General features: G+C 44.1%; 1 protein-coding gene across 1 annotated transcript in view; it reads right to left on the bottom strand.

Annotated features, from left to right (window-relative positions):
• Positions 1-218: 218 nt before the first annotated feature.
• The window catches only part of ESYT1 (extended synaptotagmin 1), a 169,797-nt gene continuing 147,804 nt past the window's right edge, over positions 219-22,211 (bottom strand). The window contains exons 29-32 of the mRNA XM_082246504.1: positions 15,219-15,350; positions 8,062-8,167; positions 4,190-4,239; positions 219-973 (exon numbers count right to left, since the gene is read on the bottom strand). Of these exons, the coding sequence (XP_082102630.1) occupies positions 940-973; positions 4,190-4,239; positions 8,062-8,167; positions 15,219-15,350 (322 nt within the window). The 3' untranslated portion in view covers positions 219-939. The remainder of the gene's footprint in view (positions 974-4,189; positions 4,240-8,061; positions 8,168-15,218; positions 15,351-22,211) is intronic.

The raw sequence follows: 22,211 nt of genomic DNA, 5'->3' as shown, positions 1-22,211 counted from the left end.
TCAGCAGGGCTTAAAAATGGAGAGCAACTGAGCATGTGCAGAGCAGGGTGAGACAGTTTATTACTGGATTTTAAACAGCATAGACACTTATTTTTATTGTTTTACATAAATATACCTGCAAAAGGGACCAGCCTGAAGTGATCTAGCAGAACTTAATTTTCTGAATAAAGTTCCACAAATGAAAGAGTATGTTTCTGCCACAAGAGATACACACATATACTTAAAAAACCTCACAAATCTGATGCTAAACATTTAAAAAAGCTGAAATATTTGACAAATAAAAGAGTACAGGAGTGGTTGTAACAACCATGTATAAAACAGGCATGCTGACAGCATAAGGCCTTAAAAGGTAAAAAAATAAATCCAACTATAGACATCTTTGGCTCGGTATAATGAGGAATTTCTAAGCAGCAAGCCAGAATGTAAGCATGATTCTGAAACGCAGGATTCTGGAAAAAAAAATGTTAAGAGTATCAGTCCATTAATACTTTCTTCTACATAAAAGCCAACACTAACTTTGCAAGTGTGTGCTCAACATCTATAAAAGCAGCACTTGCTGAACTATAGCAGATATCTTACTCCACCAGTAATATAGCCATGCAGAGACACGGGCACTAGGAGTGGAGGAAGGGAGTTATGCTGGCAACACTAGCTGACAGTGCCAAGATATATCATTTTACACTGTCACAGTCATTATGCAGCATTGATCCTCATTACACTTGCAGTGTCTATTGATTGGCTACATAGTGGACCCCACAAGATCCAGGGATGTCACTCTCTGACATGTCCATTTGTGAAATGCCGGCGGTGAAGGGTTTCTTAGTTCTCCCTCTGTTATCTCTGGAGACTAGATGGGACAGAAGCAGTGCGGGATTCAGCAGGTAACTTCTCCTGGAGGGGATTCATGGCTCACGTTCTTCGCAGTGTCACAGAAAATGATTAGACGCTGGTTCTGTCACTCTTCAGCTCATACCTGCCAAGAAACCAGTTGGTTAGAAAGGAAACCATTGTGGAGGTTATTAGAAGGTTGGTACAAACAACAGCCCACCATTGTTGGAGCAGAGAGCCTGAAATGTATAGACCTGCTTTTTTTTTTTTTTACAAGTAAAATTGTACCTTATAGACAAAGTAAACAGAAAATATTCTATATTAAAGAGTCAGTCCACCATCAAAAGTGATATTTCAGTTTTTACTAGATGCTGAAGAGTTAATGTAGCTGACCATTTCCTATTTCTCTCAGAGGCTTTGTTGGTGAGATATCTCCTCCTGCTATAGCCATTATCAGGGGTTACCATTCTACTTTTGAATGTATTTGTTATTATAAAAGTGATATATTGGTTGAAGGTTAGCCAGCTTCTGGTATGTCTCCCAACCATAATTCCTAACTCTCTCTGTGTCCACTTAGGATTCGGGGCGTGTTCACCTATATTTGCATACTCCACCAGCTACTTTTGCATGGTCTATCATATTAAATAATGACGAAATCCAACAGTGGATTACCTTCAATATCTACCACAATTCCTGCACTTCACCTGATTTTCCGGAAGGCTTCTAAAATGGTAATCTGGACTATAAAAATACTTTTAGCCCCAGTTAAGTGACTTTGCCAAGTCCGCTGTAAGCAGGAGGAAGGATTTTCCCAATCTCCTTTCCTCAAGTATTCATACTGCAAAACAACTCAGTTTACAGCAAGTCACAAATTGAAGCAATAGAGGCTGATTTAGGGCAAACATTTGTGAACACAGCTATGAACTGCTTAGGCACCAGGAAGTACATACTGACCCTGGATAATGCCTAGAAAAAGATGGCCCCATCCTTATGGACACAAAAGCTATTTTTAGGGGGAGTACTGTGTGCTCTGTGAGAGGTAAAATCTGTTACACTTACACATTACTTGCTATGAATACAATTATGGAAAAAAATGTATCTGCTACTAGGTCCACTTTAAAGCCTAAATGCAGTCAAAATTACAAACAGAAAAATCAGCACAAGGAACATAAATTACAGTCAGTAGAGAAGGTGTCCCTTCTGTCGGTGAAAATCTTCTGCCATCCTGCCCACCACCATCATCTTCCAATGCAGCAGGGATTGATACAACTAAGGGGGTGTCACAGGAGAGCAGAATTCCAGTTTGGGCATAAACAGAAAAAGTGTATCCCCCAAAGCAGCCTAAATATAAAAAAAAGCAGCTCTGGCTGCAATACCCATATGATCTCCAGTGCTGTCCCCTGCATACACACTCCATCACTAGTCCAGTGATACTTGCCATCTGAGCTGAATGACGCCCAAGGTCAATAAACCTACTTACTGTGAGCCCTGGGTGTCAAGGCTCTGCCCCCTGCCATGGACTCACGGAAGAATGGTGATCATTACATGGTGCCGTTCTCTGCAGCATTTACAATCCACCCACCACTAGAAGAAGTCAAAGAGCCCCTGTGACATCACCATACCGGACCGAATCTGCAGGGGTGCTCCAAAGAGAAGGGGAGAAAATGGCAGGATACACAGAGAGCCATCACCCCCAAAGGTCACCCCGATGGTCATGAAATGATGATATCATGGCCGTGAACGGTGTGTAATTTAAACTACTCAGTATCCTGTCTCCACACCCCCTCTTGGACTATACTGAAGTCTATTCCTGCACCGTGTGGTTTGTCCTTTACCCCCCAATAAAGTGGACCCCAAATATGGGCTGGATGATTATGTCCTAGGGCAAAACGCTAAGGAGCCACAATACGGTGTTTCTTTGGCTTTTGAAGCCACGAAGAGGGGGAAACCTCTACAGAGGTATATACTCGAGGGATTGCTACTACAACACGGGGGCTCCATATCAGTTAAGGAAATAATACGGAGACTGGTTTATACCACCAGCTGTTACCATAATATACATGCTACCATAGGGACTTGATTATCCTGCCTACTATCAATACTTCCACACACAGCAAGAAATATCGGTATTGCTCGGTCTCTCTGGCCCTGACGAAGCCTGATGCGAAACGCGTTGGCTCATTGGGACCTCCAAACCGAATATCAACAAAGACTTCTTGCATCAACATCAGGTGAAGCATGTATTGTTCCTTTACCAGGGATATATTTCTGTGCTGCTGTTTTTAATATGTTGGTGAATATATGAGGGAATTCTCCTTCCTATCTAGGTGTCCCTCATTTATACACTGTATTCTTTTATATACCTAATAAATTGTTCAAATTTAAGTATTTGGTTTCTTGGTTTTCCTTTGCCAACTGGCCAAAAAAAACCCCAACTTTTTCTGTATTTTGGTTTCTGCATACAATTTGGGGCATGGGCCAACCTTCACGGTTGATTTTCTCTAGAAGGGGAGCTAGTTAGTCTGGAATTGGACTTTATAAAGTGAAAACATTACCCGTAACAAGAAATTTATATTGTAAAGATATATGTTTGGAAAAAAAATACATCAGGAAACTATAGTAACACATTTTCCTTAGAATTCACTTCAAGTCTGTGCACTTGGTTTTGGTGTAGTATTGGTAGTTATTCTTTTTTACCATGGGTTGCCTGTACACCTAATTCCTAATGTATTATGTATCTTGATATTTTTTATTATGTGACTTTAAATAATGAGAGCTTAAAGTGTTTGAAAATAAATATGAAAAAAGTATATCCCTCTATAGTGTTTGCTTGTCTCAATTAAGATTACTAAGTGTCATTTCTGTCTGCTGCCCAGTTCATTTGCTATCAGCACGAGTCACTTGTGACAAGTTATCGTGACACCAAGAGAAAAAAAAGGTGACAGGGGAGGGATCTCCAGCATACAGCCTTTGATTGACAGCCTCAGCTCAGTTCCGGTGTGCTGTATGAAGTAGTGTGTGTCCCTTCCCATCAATCATCTCTCAGAGCTATCCTCACTGAGTTCTGTTCCCTTTTTTCTGATAGCCCAGACAAGCTTTATAAATTTTGGAATTTGAGCAGATGTAGAGAAGACTGCTGATAAACAGGTATAGCTTATGAAGGAGGACTTGTTTTTTTCTCTGTGCTTCATTTGAGGCCAGTGACTTCACTGGGTATATGTTAGGGTTTACAACCACTTTTAACTGGAATTGCAACACCTACGTCTGCAAGTTTTTGTCAGTGAAAGAAAGGTCTCAGCTTTTCCTATGTATACCATAATGCTGACAGAACATGAAGAACGACATATTGTTAGACACTTACCATTGGTTGACTCCTTTTGACAAGTCCACCTGAGATAGGTCAATAATAACCTGCAATAAAAAGAAGATACACAAGCATTAAAGACACACTCTAGTCAAAAACTTAGCCTTTCATTGCATACCAGGAGTAGGCCCTACCTGCTCAGGGCTCCACCTATAAATGCCATATAGGTATAGTTAGGTATAGTCCTAAAGCAACAGTTCACCCAGTTATCCACAACAAGTTCCATTACATTTTCATACATGGAGTAGAGCACAAGCCACAGCACAGATTCAGTAATCTGTCCCACACACCCCATGTGAGTAGCTGTATGGAGTGTGGTTGCAGTAGAATATGCAGGACGTTCACTCAGTTTACCAACATCCGACTAGAACACAGCCTTCCAGGTATAGTAATGTGTAATCTTGTTCAGCCAGCCTAGATATTTGTATAGCCCTGGCATACAGCAGAACCAGGATGCCTGTCATTTTTACTAGTGCAGTAGAGAATTGGAGTGTGAATGGACAGTGACAGATCAACAGTAAAGAGATAAGGTCATCATTCCCCTTCGGTTAGTATGTTTCTAATAGGGATCGACCGATTATCTGCAAAGCCGATATATCGATTGCCAATCTGCACTTTCCCCGATATATCGGAATTGGCCCCTGAGGTTACCGATATTGCCGATATTTCGGAAAAGTGCATGTACCGGAGTGATGCCTGCAGCTAGAGGCATCACCCCGGTACCGGCGTCCATAGCCAACGGTCGGCTGTCTTGTAATGACAACCGATGCGGCTGAGAAGCTGCTCGGCTGTCATTACAAGGAGTGGGAGGAGACGTCCCCCCCTCCCCCCGCCTTCCGTGACTCGCCCGGGTCTACCGCCCCACCAGGAGAACCAGGCATCTTACCTGCACGGCCGCCGAAGACCCGATCAAAGCCACATTTGGCTCTGATCGGATCTCCATGTAAAAACCCGGAAGTGATGTCATGACATCACTTCCGGGTACCCAGCGCGTTTTGAATGCTTTTAAGTGCAGAGGAGGGGTTTGGGGGTCTTTTAGACTCCCAGATCCCTCCACAAGAGTACTTGTGTAAAAAAAAAAAATATGGCAGAAAAAAAAAAATCGGCAGATATCAGCCTATACTGATATGCGATGACCAAAATATCGGTATCGGCAATAAAAAAACGATATCAGTCGATCACTAGTTTCTATGCCAACAAATGTGGATGCAGCAGCTTTTAAAGAGTATATATGCAATGACAATATGTTATATTGGTTCTCTGCGGGGGTCATTGTATTTCCAACAGTCAGTTCAATAATAAGTTATTTTTTTCATATTCCCCTTCATAAACTAATAGTCATACAAGTCATTTATAATTTTTACTTTTTGTCAATCAAAAAAGTGGCATCTGGCCACTTAAAGGTCACAGATTGCAAGGTGCGATATGTGCTGTCTAGCTAGTGAAAAGCCAATTTTAGGTATAGTTACACTTTTGCAGTCAAATTTGAAACAATAAAATAAATTGCATGTGTGTTACGTATTCCCATTCACACAGCATACCTAAAAATGTAAACAAAAACATTATTACTTTTTAGATCTCTCCTTAAAGATTGACCGACTTGTGTACAACCAGCCTGTTGAGTTTTTCTGGAATGATCAGTGCCACCGGCTACAGCTGGCAACACTGATCATTGTATTCTGCCAGCAAGGAAGGCTCTCCACCAACAGAGTACAATAGCATAACAGGAGTGATTGCCCCATCCACATCAAATGTGTGGATGGGGGAAGCAGGCCTTATTTTGTTTTCATTCAATCCGCTGGTTGAACGAAAAACAAAAAATGAATCATGTATAGGTTGCCTTAGCCTGTCCCCAAATGAAAGGCTTAGAACAGATTCTTTCCTCTTATTAACATAAAATGCAGAAGGATGGCCTAAAAAATATATAACAGGCTGTTATAGCCACTAGCAATAATCAGTGCTCTATAGATGGGGACAGCTCTGCCCGAGGGAATTCCCTGTCCGCACTGTCTGTGTTGATGGGGGAACCAAGTGATTTTCTTTCCTGCAACACGTGGAACTGTAGCTGACTTTTAATATTAGGGAACTTGCCTGTCCAGACATCCAGGGGTGTCCTCATCCGAGCTGATTCTTCAATCGTCTATCAGATGCTGGCACTGCCATCCTTACTAAGAGAAACCAGCAGTGAAGCCTTGCAGCTTCACAGTTGGTTTCCTATTGAACATGCGAGAAGCGCGCTGCGCTTTGTGAATGGGCCGCAGTCTTCTGGGAACTGCGAAGTGTCCCAGAAGGCTGCGGCGGAAGTGGGGGCCGAAATTTCGGCTCAGTTGGGTGTGGCAAACTGAGCTGGAAGTAGGGAGTGGGTACCTGTCAAAACCAGGTACCAGCTTGGAGAGGGGGGGGGGGAGGCATACAAGAGGAGCTTTCCCTTTTGGGTGGAGTTCCGCTCCAATTATGGCAAACGCAGCTCCCCATCCCTATCATAAGCAGAGAGAGCTAGGTAGGATTTTTCTGGGCTACAGTTATCAGATAGCATTTAACCACTTGCATTCTGTGCACTTAAACACCCTTCCCATCCAGGCCAATTTTCAGCTTTCAGCGCTGTCACACTTTGACTGACAATTGCGCGGTCATGCTACACTGTACCCATATGAAATTTTTATCATTTTTTTCACACAAATAGAGCTTTCTTTTGGTGGTATTTAATCATCTCTGGGTTTTTTATTTTTTACAAAAAAAAAGAATAAAGACAAAAAATTTTGAAAAAAAAAAAAAGTTTTTCTTATTTTCTGCGAGTAAATTTTGAAAATAAATTTTTCTCCTTCACTGATGTGCGCTGATGAGGTGGCACTGATGGGCACTGATGAGGTGGCACTGATGGGCACTGATGAGGTGGCACTTATGGGCACTGATGAGGTGGCACTTATGGGCACTGATGAGGAGGTACTAATATGCCGCACTGATGAGCACTGATAGGCGGCACTGATAGGCGGCACTGATAGGCGGCACTGAGAGGCGCCACTGACGGGCGTCACTGATGGGCACTGAGAGGCGGCACTGATGGGCACTGACGGATGGCACTGATGGACACTGACGGGTGGCACTGATGAGCACTGATGGGCGGCACTGATGAGCACTGGTGGGCAGCACCATCAGTGCCCACACTCAGTGCCCATAGTGCTGCCAGTCAGTGCTCATCAGTGCCTAGATGAGCAGGCACTGATGGGCACTGACTGGCAGCACTATGGGCACTGATGGGGGACACTGATGGCGGGCACTGTGGGCACTGTTGGGGGCAATGTGTGTATGTTTTTTTACCTTGCAGTAATCAGGGCACTGGTGATCGGTGCCCTGATTACATGTCTCTGTGTCCCCAGCGCTGTGAGGCTCCCCCTCCTTCCTCACACTGCAGGCTCCGTGTGAGGAAGGAGCGCCGGCGATGAGAGATGATCTCATATGTTTACATATGAGATCATCTCTCATTGGATGGTCCGATCACGTGGTGAATGGCCGCTGTGATTGGCCATTCACCACGATCTGTGATCGGCCGTGTCCAAGGGACACGGCCGACACAGATTCTCCCCGATGCGCGCTCGCGGGAGCGCGCGGGGAGCCTGCTTCTGGGAGGCCGTTTAAAAACGGCCTCCCGAAAATTCGAGTCCGCGCTGCAGCCGTATATAGGCTGTAGCGCGGATGGGATGTAGTTAATGATGAGCAGAAATTTTTATTTTGTGCATGAGAACATGTAACAAATATAAATAAGTTGTTATCCCAATTTGGCTGCAAAAGTGGAATGGACTTTGATGTCTAGTTCTACAAGTATTTATTAAGGAATGATTTGCCTAGGTATCATTTTGTAGTAGTTTTACCTTTCCAAACAGCTCCTTTTCCCTGGACATGAAGGACACACTATTTTTCACAGATATCTCCAGTTTCCTCTTGATGGCTTCCTCAAATGGAATCTCCCACTCTAATCTGCAGTCACAAAAATATATATTAAGTACATTATTTACCTGTTATATCAATGTATGCACAATGCAGACACTTACATAAAGAATTTTAGGCTACATTAGAGGGAGCCTCCTGTAAGGGTTCATTTATACTTGCTTCGACTTCAACACACAATAAAGTGCCTACCGCTTCAACATACTTTTTGATGTGTTTTTGATGCTTCGGTGATGCTTTTTTGAAGCTTTATTGAAGCTTGGCAGATACCCTGTGTGCGTTATCTCATACCGGCATTACCTCCAAAACAAAACGAAGCTAAAGCTGAATAAAAGCCTCTCAAAAGCTGCAGGTGCTGTAAGTGAGTTTTGTCAGACTTTTATAGAGGCTTTGGAGACTCTTTAAAGCACCATAAAAGCGACATGAGGTATAATTTTTGAAGCAAAGCAAACAATGTGTGAACGGGACAGTAAGACTGCTTTGATTGGCATTTAGAGTGCTTTAACCACTTGCGGAAAGCTCACTGTATATCTACTGCAGCAGGGCGGTCGCTCTGTGCCAGATCTTGTACTCAGTATGTGTTCTGACACTTCCGGGTCTGGGGCAAGAGCACGCCGCTGGTGACATGCTCCAGCTGTGACAAACACACAGCGGGAGCCCAGCGGTGGGTACCACAGATTCAATGTCCGTCGGCACCTGCCGATTATACAGTACACAGGCAGAAGGGCGATCTGCCTATGTAAACAAGGCAGATTGCCGCTCTGTCAGTAGGAAAGGTATTGATCCTGTGTTCCTGCAAAGCAGGAACAAGGATCAATGCCTTCCCCAAGTCAAAGCACCTCCCCACACAGTGATACACAGGCTAGGCACAGGCGAGGCACACAGTTAACCCTTTGATCACCCCTTATGTTAACCCCTTCCCAGCCAGTGCTCTTAGTACAGTGACAGTGCATATTTGTTTAGCCCTGATCACTGTAATAGGGCCACTGGTCACGAAAAAGTGTCAGTGTCCGATTTGTCCGCTGCAATATCGCACTCCTGCTACAAGTCGCTGATCGCTGCCATTACTAGTAAAAATGAAAATAACATTTTAATAAAAAGATCTCATAGTTTGAAGACGCTATAATTTTTGCGCAAACCAATCAATATACGCTTATTGGAATTTGTTTTTACCAAAATATGTAGCAGAATACATATTGGCCTAAATTGATGAAAAAATTTGATTTTTTTTATTAGACATGTTTTTTTTTTTTTTTCAAAATTGTCGGCCTTTTTTTTTTTTTTTAATAGCGCAAAAAATAAAAACCGCAGAGGTGATCAAATGCCACCAAAAGAAAGCTCTTATTGTGGGGAGAAAAAAAAGGGACATACATTTTATTTGTGTTGCACCGCCGTGTAATTGTCAGTTAAAGTAGCGCAGTGCAGACCTTAACAGAGGGCAGAACCTACCTAATCGCATGTTGTTTCGATATTTTCAACTACGGCACGCCTTTAGAGCTCAATTCCCCCAACCTATCATATTGGAGGCGACGGATGTTGAAAATCTACTCGGATTGCCGAATGGAGATAAGCCCCTCTCTGCCCTCTACTCTACACTGGTTGGCTTAGACACCTCTAAAACCTCCCAGCTGTTTTCAGTATGGCAGGCTGACATACCTGCACTGGTTGATGGCTGGGAGGAGGGCCTGCAACAATACCTTCCCCTGGTGATCTCTGCGCGTGATAGATTTACCCAGCTTAAGTTTTTGCACCGAGCTTACTACTTCCCGGCCCACTTGGCAAGAATTTACCCCAATAGAGCAGCAGTTTGTGCTAGGTGTGTCACAGATACTGGTATCTTCTTCCACGTTTCTGTGGGCGTGTCTGCGGTTGCAAGAATTCTGGAATGGAGTGGTCAATGACATTAACCTAATTGGTAATATACGGGTCCCTTGTGACGCTATTCTCTTACTACTAGGTATCTGCGATATCTTAGAACCCCTCAATCTGAAAAACTGTTTGTCTTTTATACAGCTTTTTATGCTAGAAAGGTGATCCTCCTTCACTGGTATCAGCCACATCCATTGACGGTGCAACACTGGAAGTCATAAATAAAGCTCTGCCTCTCTACAAGTTAACATATTAACAAGTTAACACAAAAAATTTGATAAGCTCTGGGCCGCGTGGGTCAAAGCGAGGCGGTTGACTCTTGAGTAGGGTTCGGAACCTACCCCCTCTCTGTCTAGGATAATGGGTTTGATTTAAGTATTAAAAAAGGAACCCCCCCCCCTCCCCTCGTGTTGTTCCACTCGCCACCTCTCCCTGTTTGCTCCCCTATACGTATATCCATACCCCTCCTCCCCTTTCCCCCGTATTTCTATCCCCACCCCCTCCTCCCCTTCCCTCTCTTCTACATCCAGATATGGTACTCCTTACCAAGGGATGAGTCCCTTACCTTGACTAATTTATCTAATAGTGATAATGTTAGATGGTGAATTTAAGCTGCGGTATCTATCATGTCTCCTGTAATCCTTAGCAATCTGAAATGAATGTATCACTATTGTTCTTTTGTTCTTGTCTTTTAAAACATAAATAAACTTTTCGTTATGTTAAAAAATAAAAAAAGGGAGTGCAGTACCGTATCGCAAAAAAATGACCTGGTCAATAAAGGGGGGTAATTCTTCCAGAGGTCAGTAGTAAAAAAGCATGTCCAATGCCAGATTATAAAAAAAGTGTAAACGAGCCCCCAACTCTGTTTTTATAAATTGTTGGAAAGTGTTTAAGCACTACATGCTCATTTGTAAAGAAAATGGTTTAACTGTGTATATTGCTGTACATTTTATGTGAGTGCTCCTGCCCATGGGAATTTGCCCAATCTCCACATCTGCATGCCAATGGTACATCTCAGACCCTACATATAGGGTTTTCTATACCCTATGGACAGCACTTCTGCAGAATACATAGGGACACATTGAGGTAAGTCAATAAACATGTTCCCTAATGCTTGTTTAATGTTTTTAATAAACCTGCACTCAGCACAACATCTGCAAACACAGTCACAGCTGTATGCATGCTGTATACTGCACCACTGCATACTGGAGATCGAAGTCTAGAAATCCAAAATGCCACTTTTCAGCACAAGCAAAAAAAACAGGAACATCAGTCTACACAAAATGTCAGTTTAAAAGAGAAGAATGGGTTTCTGGGTTTTTGTTGATTTATACTTACCTAGTTGGATGCTGCATCAGTCCGATGCTGCATTGGTTTCCTGGCGCCTCTACACTGAGAACTGAGCGATTGAACACCGCCGATCGCTCGGTTCTCACAGCTCTGTGAGCAGAGAGCTGCTGACTGTCAGTCAGTCACGGCTCGCTGAGAGCCTGAGTTGGCTGTCTGTCCAGGCACCACGTTATCAAGACCATGGAGTCGGGATCCGCCAGGTGCCTGGACCGACTTCAGTGATGTCAGCAGAGAATGGACTTCAGCTCGCTCTCTGCTGAAAACAGGTCACAGGAGTGCAAAACAAACTGCACTGCTTTGACTGTACATCTCCTTTTAGTGTTTTCTAACACTTTAGTCTTCATTTACAGGAGTATACACAACTCTTGGCTAAGTTTTTGTTTTTCTTTACATTAGGCATAGAAGTGCAGTACTGTAAGATAAACCGTGTCAGTTATCAATAAGGCTGGGTTTACACTGCAGACCAATGCGGCTGACAGCAGGCGTCTGGTGTGTCCCTGTTCTCCATTTCAGGGATGAATCAGGCCAGAGATTTTAGCTGTATTCAGACCTGAAACTGAGCCAAAGATGCACAGGACCTCTGTGCAATTTGCAGCACAGCCACCCCAGGGATGTGTGAACTGGCTCCAATGAGTCACAATCTCCTGACATGTGAACTGGATGCGGAAAAACCCTCATCCAATTCGTGTGACAAATTCCAATAAAAGTGCCTAAATGAACATAAATCAATGACTTGTCAGTATACCAAGAGAAAGCATTTCCAACAAAAGACAATATCAATCAAACATAAAATAAACATACAGTAGTCCACAACTGAACAAAAACTAACCCATTAGCTGACCTGCACCAAAAGCGTAGGGCAACTGCTTGATATTATATCAGATTCAGATCATTTTGCTCACAGATAAAGTATTTCAACAACTTTCTTAGATGAAGTCTGAGTGACAAAACTCATGAGAAGGAGACAGTAAGGTCATCGCACTTTACCACAAACCATTTTGATCATGCAAAGCATTCTTTAAGAGTGTCCACACTACTTTTGAGTATTTGGTTTAAAGAAATAGAGTGGTACTCTATGATATCTCCTCTTCTGCTGTCAAGGACTTTATCTGATATTTATTTATGCACTTTGTTCAAAGTTCATTCAGTTGAGTTTGGTAACTGGCACAGTATATCTAAGAGTTTTGCACATCTGTGTAAAGGTTTAGCAATAAAGTATTTTGGTGTATATGTGTTACCTAGGATTCTCACCTACACATGGTGAGGGTCTCCAGGGTTGACCATGGAACATAAACTTGTTGTTTTCTCAGAAAATTTGTAGGTACTGTTCTGAGCCCTGGAGCTTGGGGGACTTTGTAGAGTTTTGGATGGGAATTAGCCTCTATTCATTGGTACTCATAGTTTCTGGTATTAAACACAGATGTGAAAGCTGATTGGTGCTTAGGACATTCTCTTTGCCATGGGAGCCTGCTGCTGTGTGAAAAGGTACGGAGGTAAGGAGTGTCTACAGAACACTAAAAAAGGTACAAAAGCTGTTTTAGGAAACTCTTTATGGAGCACCCTGATAGCTGAAAACTGACTGAGCTTACTCAGTGGCTCGGATGAGCAGATTTTTTTGTTTTATGCTATTGACCTGCTGTACAAGACCCTCTTGCATTGAAGCTGCATTTGTTTGCTGCCTTGCTGAATTAAAGTTTATGATAAACCTGCTTGGACTGTTCCTGGATGTTTCTGTCTTGTGCATTGTTTACCACTGCACATACCAGTTGAGCCTGCCCCCCTTACATTATACACGGCTCAAAAAAAAAATTAAAGGAACGCTTTTTATCAGAGTATAGCATCAAGTCAATTAAACTCCTGGGATATTGATCTGGTCAGTTAAGTAGCAGAGGGGGTTGGTAATCAGCGGCTTTGGTGTTAATTAAATTAACAACAGGTGCACTAGATGGTCAACAATGAGACAACCTCCAAAACAGAAATGGTTTTACAGTTGGAGGCCACTGACATTTTTCCCTACTCATCTTTTCTGATGGTTTTTCACTACTTTTGCATTTGGCTAGGGTCAGTGTCCCTACTGGTAGCATGAGGCAATACCTGGACCCTATAGAGGTTGCACAGGCAGTCTACCTCCTCTAGGACGGCACATCAATATGTGCCATTGCCAGAAGGTTTGCTGTGTCTCCCAGCACAGTCTCAAAGAGCATGGAGGAGATTCCAGGAGATAGGCAGTTACTCTAGGAGAGCTGGACAGGGCCATAGAAGGTCCTTAACCCATCAGCAGGACCGGTCTCTGCGCCTTTGTGCAAGGAGGAACAGGATTAGCACTGCCAGAGCAATACAAAATGACCTCCAGCAGGCCCACTGGCCAAACAATCAGAAAAAAGGCTTCATGAGGGTGGCCTGAGGGCCTACCGTCCTCTAGTGGGCCCTTAGCTCACTGCCCAGCACCGTGGAGCTCAATTGGCATTTGCTACTGAACATCAGAATTGGCAGGTCCGTCAGTGGTGCCCTGTGCTTTTCACAGATAATAGCAGGTTCATCCTGAACACATGTGACAAATGTGAAAGGGTCTGGAAAAGCGGTGGAAACGTTATGTTGCCTGCAATATCGTTCAGCATGACCAGTTTGGTGGTGGGTCAGTGATGGTCTGGGGAGGCATGTCCATGGAGGGACGCACAGACCTCTACAGGCTAGACAATGGCACTCTGACTGCCATTAGGTATCGGGATGAAATCCTTAGACCCATAGTCAGCCCTACGCTGGTGCAGTGGGTCCTGGGTTCCTCTTGGTGTACGACAATGCCCGGCCTCATGTGGCTAGAGTATACAGCCAGTTCCTGGAGAATGAAGGAATTGATACCATTAAATAGCCCCTCTGGGACATTATGTTTTGGTCCATCTGATGCTGCCAGGTTGCCCTGTCAAGATCTGAGAGGAAATACCCCAGGACACATCTGTCATCACATTAGGAGCATGTCCCGACGTCAGGCATGCATACAAGCACATGGGGGCCATACAATCTACCGAGTACCATTTTGACATAATTTACGGTATTGAGTTGTAACGTCACTTCCGGTTTCCGTGGAACGCATGGTGGTTACGACATTCGCGGAAGCTTATTGCTGTGTACATGCTGTTTTACTTCTACCAATTTGTAAGTATATTTTTATTGCACCAATAAACTGCAACCCTACGGTACTTCACTATTGGCTCCTTCTCTTTGTTCCACACTTGAGGATTACTGGAACATATTAGAGGCTACCGGGGAGTTCTTGATCTGTTCCTTGTGACCCATCAGTCCATATAAAATCAAGCCTGTTTGACTCCCAAACTGAAAAGCTTAAGTCCATTGTTTATGGTAAGAAGGAACACAAAATGGGGTGTGTGCTACATCACAGAATGAATTTATGCGGAGCACTTCAGCACTTTTAAGAAGATTGGAGCACAAGAGCACTTTACATTAATTATATCACTTTATTTGGACTGTTATATATATCTGTTTATATGATGTTAGTGCTGTTTTATTTCTTTCACCATTTTGAGTTGCTGCAATGAAATTTCAGCAAAATGGACTAGCCTGTGGCATAATTTTTTCACTTTGATTTGATTTTCGGGGAGTCTTTAAATTCAGCCCCTCTGTAGGTTGATTATTTTCATTTCCATCAAACTATGTGGCATCTTTTCGTTCCTAACACATTACCCAGTCTATATCAGTATAGATAATTAGCCTGATATTTTTTCCCATGGAGATCTGATGTGTTCCTTAAATAGTTTTGAGCAGTGTATATAAAACTACACCAAGTATAGTGAGAATTGAACCATTAGTTGGATAATAATGGCTATTCTATTGTGGATGTACTTACTTCTCATTGAACTCAGGATTTGCAGTTCTTTTCTTCACACTGGTTTTGCGCTTTGTGGCCCGGTTTTTATCAGGCACCAACAGGACAGACAAGTAGGGATCAGGAAGCTCCTTGGAACCAACATTTAAATTCCTAAAAAAGATGTTAACAAAATAGGGCATTATGACACAGGGTCAATTACAGCATGGAATTCATAAAAGTTTGGCAGCTTTTTAGGCAATACATGCATAATGTGGATGCACATAAACAAACCTTTAATTATCGTTGTAGGGTATTATGTAGGGGATATGTAAAATTAAAAGGTGGGACTTGAAGTGAGGTGCAGAGGCAGCTAGAGAGAGGAGAGAATGAGCTACGGATAGAAGAAACCAGAGGTATGAGCAGCTGACAAGTCTCATAACACCAAGCAGATCTCACATTGTTTTCTCTCTTATTGTTCTCTTGCTTCTCTGCAGCACCGTCTGTTCCCAACACAAGTGACGTGCCAGTCACACTTTTCTCTCCTAGTGCTGCTATGACAACATTTGCACTTGTGTATTCGTGATGTATAATGCCACATTTTTGTGTGTCCACTGCTGGTGTACTAGTGTCAACTTTCCGTGAGGGGTCTTTATGGGTGAAATTAGACCGATTTATGAGAGTAGTATTGCACTCTTTTCTGTGGGTGTGATAGTACCCCTTCCTGTGGGTGTTCTGTGGTTGGAATTAGGCCTCTTTCTTTGGGTGTTCTGTGGGTTGAAATAAGCTCTTGGTGGGTGGAATGCCCCTTTGTGAGTGTTTGAATATGCCTCTCTTTCTGGTACTGCACTGGTTACCGCCACCAAAAGGGTAGTGTTAAATATTGCGCCTATTTTTAGTTCCGGTTTCATTTGGGAGCTGGAGTTAACAGATTACCACACATTTGTTTACGATATTTACCGACAAATTGTTTGTTTTTGTTGTTAACTGCAATATTTTTTTAATGAATAGGACTTTATTCACCGAATGCGATAATTTATGCAAATTAGTAACATGATACCTTTAACGCACGCGGTAAAGCTTGGTGAATTGACCCCCTTAATCATTAGGTTGTGGAGAATAGGATATAGGAGAATTTGAGAATTTTAGCAAATTGCAGCTGGGCATGGCTGACAACACTCAGTCCACAAAAAGGGGATTTTTGACTTACCCTGAAATCTATTTCTCTGATGTTCATTGGTGGACACAGCTCCTGATCTTCTTAACCACTGGGTTATACTGGCCCCTACAGGAGTAGAACACTAGGCAGAAAAAAAGTCTAGCTATGCCTCTGGGCAGTCCCAGGGGGTATACTCCCTCTCTCTGCTATAGGTACTCAGTTTTGGTCCAAGCAGTAAAGAAAATGGCCTCTGCCCCCACCTATAACTGGCCTTCATAGCAAAGAACACATGGAAGGGCAACGCACATGAAACAAACAAAGATAAAATTCCCAGTTCAATTTGCCAACCAGTCTGCTTACCAACCAAATTGGCCTGTCTAACAGTTTGCGTCAATACAGGGGTTTAGTTAGCACACATTTGCAAACGCATGTGAAAGCTGCAGGGCCACGTCAAGGCTCCCTGTTACCTGCAGTCCTAACTCTAATGAATTTTAAAGAGTCTCCACAGTGGGAGCACATGCAAGCTAATGGATAGATAGGGGGCAGGTGAGCCTGGAGGTGGCCCATCCCTCCTGAAAAGGTAATTGGGGGCATAATGGAAGCCCAGCTGATAGTATTACAGCAAAGGCACCCAGTATGTCCACTCACCAGTACACATATACAACAAAGAAAATGGCCTCTGCCCCCACCTATAACTGGCCTTCATAGCAAAGAACACATGGAAGGGCAACGCACATGAAACAAACAAAGATAAAATTCCCAGTTCAATTTGCCAACCAGTCTGCTTACCAACCAAATTGGCCTGTCTAACAGTTTGCGTCAATACAGGGGTTTAGTTAGCACACATTTGCAAACGCATGTGAAAGCTGCAGGGCCACGTCAAGGCTCCCTGTTACCTGCAGTCCTAACTCTAATGAATTTTAAAGAGTCTCCACAGTGGGAGCACATGCAAGCTAATGGATAGATAGGGGGCAGGTGAGCCTGGAGGTGGCCCATCCCTCCTGAAAAGGTAATTGGGGGCATAATGGAAGCCCAGCTGATAGTATTACAGCAAAGGCACCCAGTATGTCCACTCACCAGTACACATATACAACAAAGAAAATGGCCTCTGCCCCCACCTATAACTGGCCTTCATAGCAAAGAACACATGGAAGGGCAACGCACATGAAACAAACAAAGATAAAATTCCCAGTTCAATTTGCCAACCAGTCTGCTTACCAACCAAATTGGCCTGTCTAACAGTTTGCATTAGAGTTAGGACTGCAGGTAACAGGGAGCCGTGACGTGGCCCTGCAGCTTTCACATGCGTTTGCAAATGTGTGCTAACTAAACCCCTGTATTGACGCAAACTGTTAGACAGGCCTTCCTGTCCCTTCCATGTGTTCTTTGCTATGAAGGCCAGTTATGAAGGCCAGTTATAGGTGGGGGCAGAGGCCATTTTTTTTGTTGTATATGTGTACTGGTGAGTGGACATACTGGGTGCCTTTGCTGTAATACTATCAGCTGGGCTTCCATTATGCCCCCAATTACCTTTTCAGGAGGGATGGGCCACCTCCAGGCTCACCTGCCCCCTATCTATCCATTAGCTTGCATGTGCTCCCACTGTGGAGACTCTTTAAAATTCATTAGAGTTAGGACTGCAGGTAACAGGGAGCCTTGACGTGGCCCTGCAGCTTTCACATGCGTTTGCAAATGTGTGCTAACTAAACCCCTGTATTGACGCAAACTGTTAGACAGGCCAATTTGGTTGGTAAGCAGACTGGTTGGCAAATTGAACTGGGAATTTTATCTTTGTTTGTTTCATGTGCGTTGCCCTTCCATGTGTTCTTTGCTATGAAGGCCAGTTATAGGTGGGGGCAGAGGCCATTTTCTTTGTTGTATATGTGTACTGGTGAGTGGACATACTGGGTGCCTTTGCTGTAATACTATCAGCTGGGCTTCCATTATGCCCCCAATTACCTTTTCAGGAGGGATGGGCCACCTCCAGGCTCACCTGCCCCCTATCTATCCATTAGCTTGCATGTGCTCCCACTGTGGAGACTCTTTAAAATTCATTAGAGTTAGGACTGCAGGTAACAGGGAGCCTTGACGTGGCCCTGCAGCTTTCACATGCGTTTGCAAATGTGTGCTAACTAAACCCCTGTATTGACGCAAACTGTTAGACAGGCCAATTTGGTTGGTAAGCAGACTGGTTGGCAAATTGAACTGGGAATTTTATCTTTGTTTGTTTCATGTGCGTTGCCCTTCCATGTGTTCTTTGCTATGAAGGCCAGTTATAGGTGGGGGCAGAGGCCATTTTCTTTGTTGTATATGTGTACTGGTGAGTGGACATACTGGGTGCCTTTGCTGTAATACTATCAGCTGGGCTTCCATTATGCCCCCAATTACCTTTTCAGGAGGGATGGGCCACCTCCAGGCTCACCTGCCCCCTATCTATCCATTAGCTTGCATGTGCTCCCACTGTGGAGACTCTTTAAAATTCATTAGAGTTAGGACTGCAGGTAACAGGGAGCCTTGACGTGGCCCTGCAGCTTTCACATGCGTTTGCAAATGTGTGCCAACTAAACCCCTGTATTGACGCAAACTGTTAGACAGGCCAATTTGGTTGGTAAGCAGACTGGTTGGCAAATTGAACTGGGAATTTTATCTTTGTTTGTTTCATGTGCGTTGCCCTTCCATGTGTTCTTTGCTATGAAGGCCAGTTATAGGTGGGGGCAGAGGCCATTTTCTTTGTTGTATATGTGTACTGGTGAGTGGACATACTGGGTGCCTTTGCTGTAATACTATCAGCTGGGCTTCCATTATGCCCCCAATTACCTTTTCAGGAGGGATGGGCCACCTCCAGGCTCACCTGCCCCCTATCTATCCATTAGCTTGCATGTGCTCCCACTGTGGAGACTCTTTAAAATTCATTAGAGTTAGGACTGCAGGTAACAGGGAGCCTTGACGTGGCCCTGCAGCTTTCACATGCGTTTGCAAATGTGTGCTAACTAAACCCCTGTATTGACGCAAACTGTTAGACAGGCCAATTTGGTTGGTAAGCAGACTGGTTGGCAAATTGAACTGGGAATTTTATCTTTGTTTGTTTCATGTGCGTTGCCCTTCCATGTGTTCTTTGCTATGAAGGCCAGTTATAGGTGGGGGCAGAGGCCATTTTCTTTGTTGTATATGTGTACTGGTGAGTGGACATACTGGGTGCCTTTGCTGTAATACTATCAGCTGGGCTTCCATTATGCCCCCAATTACCTTTTCAGGAGGGATGGGCCACCTCCAGGCTCACCTGCCCCCTATCTATCCATTAGCTTGCATGTGCTCCCACTGTGGAGACTCTTTAAAATTCATTAGAGTTAGGACTGCAGGTAACAGGGAGCCTTGACGTGGCCCTGCAGCTTTCACATGCGTTTGCAAATGTGTGCTAACTAAACCCCTGTATTGACGCAAACTGTTAGACAGGCCAATTTGGTTGGTAAGCAGACTGGTTGGCAAATTGAACTGGGAATTTTATCTTTGTTTGTTTCATGTGCGTTGCCCTTCCATGTGTTCTTTGCTATGAAGGCCAGTTATAGGTGGGGGCAGAGGCCATTTTCTTTGTTGTATATGTGTACTGGTGAGTGGACATACTGGGTGCCTTTGCTGTAATACTATCAGCTGGGCTTCCATTATGCCCCCAATTACCTTTTCAGGAGGGATGGGCCACCTCCAGGCTCACCTGCCCCCTATCTATCCATTAGCTTGCATGTGCTCCCACTGTGGAGACTCTTTAAAATTCATTAGAGTTAGGACTGCAGGTAACAGGGAGCCTTGACGTGGCCCTGCAGCTTTCACATGCGTTTGCAAATGTGTGCTAACTAAACCCCTGTATTGACGCAAACTGTTAGACAGGCCAATTTGGTTGGTAAGCAGACTGGTTGGCAAATTGAACTGGGAATTTTATCTTTGTTTGTTTCATGTGCGTTGCCCTTCCATGTGTTCTTTGCTATGAAGGCCAGTTATAGGTGGGGGCAGAGGCCATTTTCTTTGTTGTATATGTGTACTGGTGAGTGGACATACTGGGTGCCTTTGCTGTAATACTATCAGCTGGGCTTCCATTATGCCCCCAATTACCTTTTCAGGAGGGATGGGCCACCTCCAGGCTCACCTGCCCCCTATCTATCCATTAGCTTGCATGTGCTCCCACTGTGGAGACTCTTTAAAATTCATTAGAGTTAGGACTGCAGGTAACAGGGAGCCTTGACGTGGCCCTGCAGCTTTCACATGCGTTTGCAAATGTGTGCTAACTAAACCCCTGTATTGACGCAAACTGTTAGACAGGCCAATTTGGTTGGTAAGCAGACTGGTTGGCAAATTGAACTGGGAATTTTATCTTTGTTTGTTTCATGTGCGTTGCCCTTCCATGTGTTCTTTGCTATGAAGGCCAGTTATAGGTGGGGGCAGAGGCCATTTTCTTTGTTGTATATGTGTACTGGTGAGTGGACATACTGGGTGCCTTTGCTGTAATACTATCAGCTGGGCTTCCATTATGCCCCCAATTACCTTTTCAGGAGGGATGGGCCACCTCCAGGCTCACCTGCCCCCTATCTATCCATTAGCTTGCATGTGCTCCCACTGTGGAGACTCTTTAAAATTCATTAGAGTTAGGACTGCAGGTAACAGGGAGCCTTGACGTGGCCCTGCAGCTTTCACATGCGTTTGCAAATGTGTGCTAACTAAACCCCTGTATTGACGCAAACTGTTAGACAGGCCAATTTGGTTGGTAAGCAGACTGGTTGGCAAATTGAACTGGGAATTTTATCTTTGTTTGTTTCATGTGCGTTGCCCTTCCATGTGTTCTTTGCTATGAAGGCCAGTTATAGGTGGGGGCAGAGGCCATTTTCTTTGTTGTATATGTGTACTGGTGAGTGGACATACTGGGTGCCTTTGCTGTAATACTATCAGCTGGGCTTCCATTATGCCCCCAATTACCTTTTCAGGAGGGATGGGCCACCTCCAGGCTCACCTGCCCCCTATCTATCCATTAGCTTGCATGTGCTCCCACTGTGGAGACTCTTTAAAATTCATTAGAGTTAGGACTGCAGGTAACAGGGAGCCTTGACGTGGCCCTGCAGCTTTCACATGCGTTTGCAAATGTGTGCTAACTAAACCCCTGTATTGACGCAAACTGTTAGACAGGCCAATTTGGTTGGTAAGCAGACTGGTTGGCAAATTGAACTGGGAATTTTATCTTTGTTTGTTTCATGTGCGTTGCCCTTCCATGTGTTCTTTGCTATGAAGGCCAGTTATAGGTGGGGGCAGAGGCCATTTTCTTTGTTGTATATGTGTACTGGTGAGTGGACATACTGGGTGCCTTTGCTGTAATACTATCAGCTGGGCTTCCATTATGCCCCCAATTACCTTTTCAGGAGGGATGGGCCACCTCCAGGCTCACCTGCCCCCTATCTATCCATTAGCTTGCATGTGCTCCCACTGTGGAGACTCTTTAAAATTCATTAGAGTTAGGACTGCAGGTAACAGGGAGCCTTGACGTGGCCCTGCAGCTTTCACATGCGTTTGCAAATGTGTGCTAACTAAACCCCTGTATTGACGCAAACTGTTAGACAGGCCAATTTGGTTGGTAAGCAGACTGGTTGGCAAATTGAACTGGGAATTTTATCTTTGTTTGTTTCATGTGCGTTGCCCTTCCATGTGTTCTTTGCTATGAAGGCCAGTTATAGGTGGGGGCAGAGGCCATTTTCTTTGTTGTATATGTGTACTGGTGAGTGGACATACTGGGTGCCTTTGCTGTAATACTATCAGCTGGGCTTCCATTATGCCCCCAATTACCTTTTCAGGAGGGATGGGCCACCTCCAGGCTCACCTGCCCCCTATCTATCCATTAG

The sequence above is a fragment of the Pelophylax lessonae genome (genome assembly GCF_965119305.1).
Source record: "Pelophylax lessonae genome assembly, chromosome: 2".
In the NCBI taxonomy this organism is placed as follows: Eukaryota; Metazoa; Chordata; class Amphibia; order Anura; family Ranidae; genus Pelophylax; species Pelophylax lessonae.
Note: the sequence above shows the minus strand (reverse complement) of the source record. Positions and strands in the feature narration are given on the sequence as shown.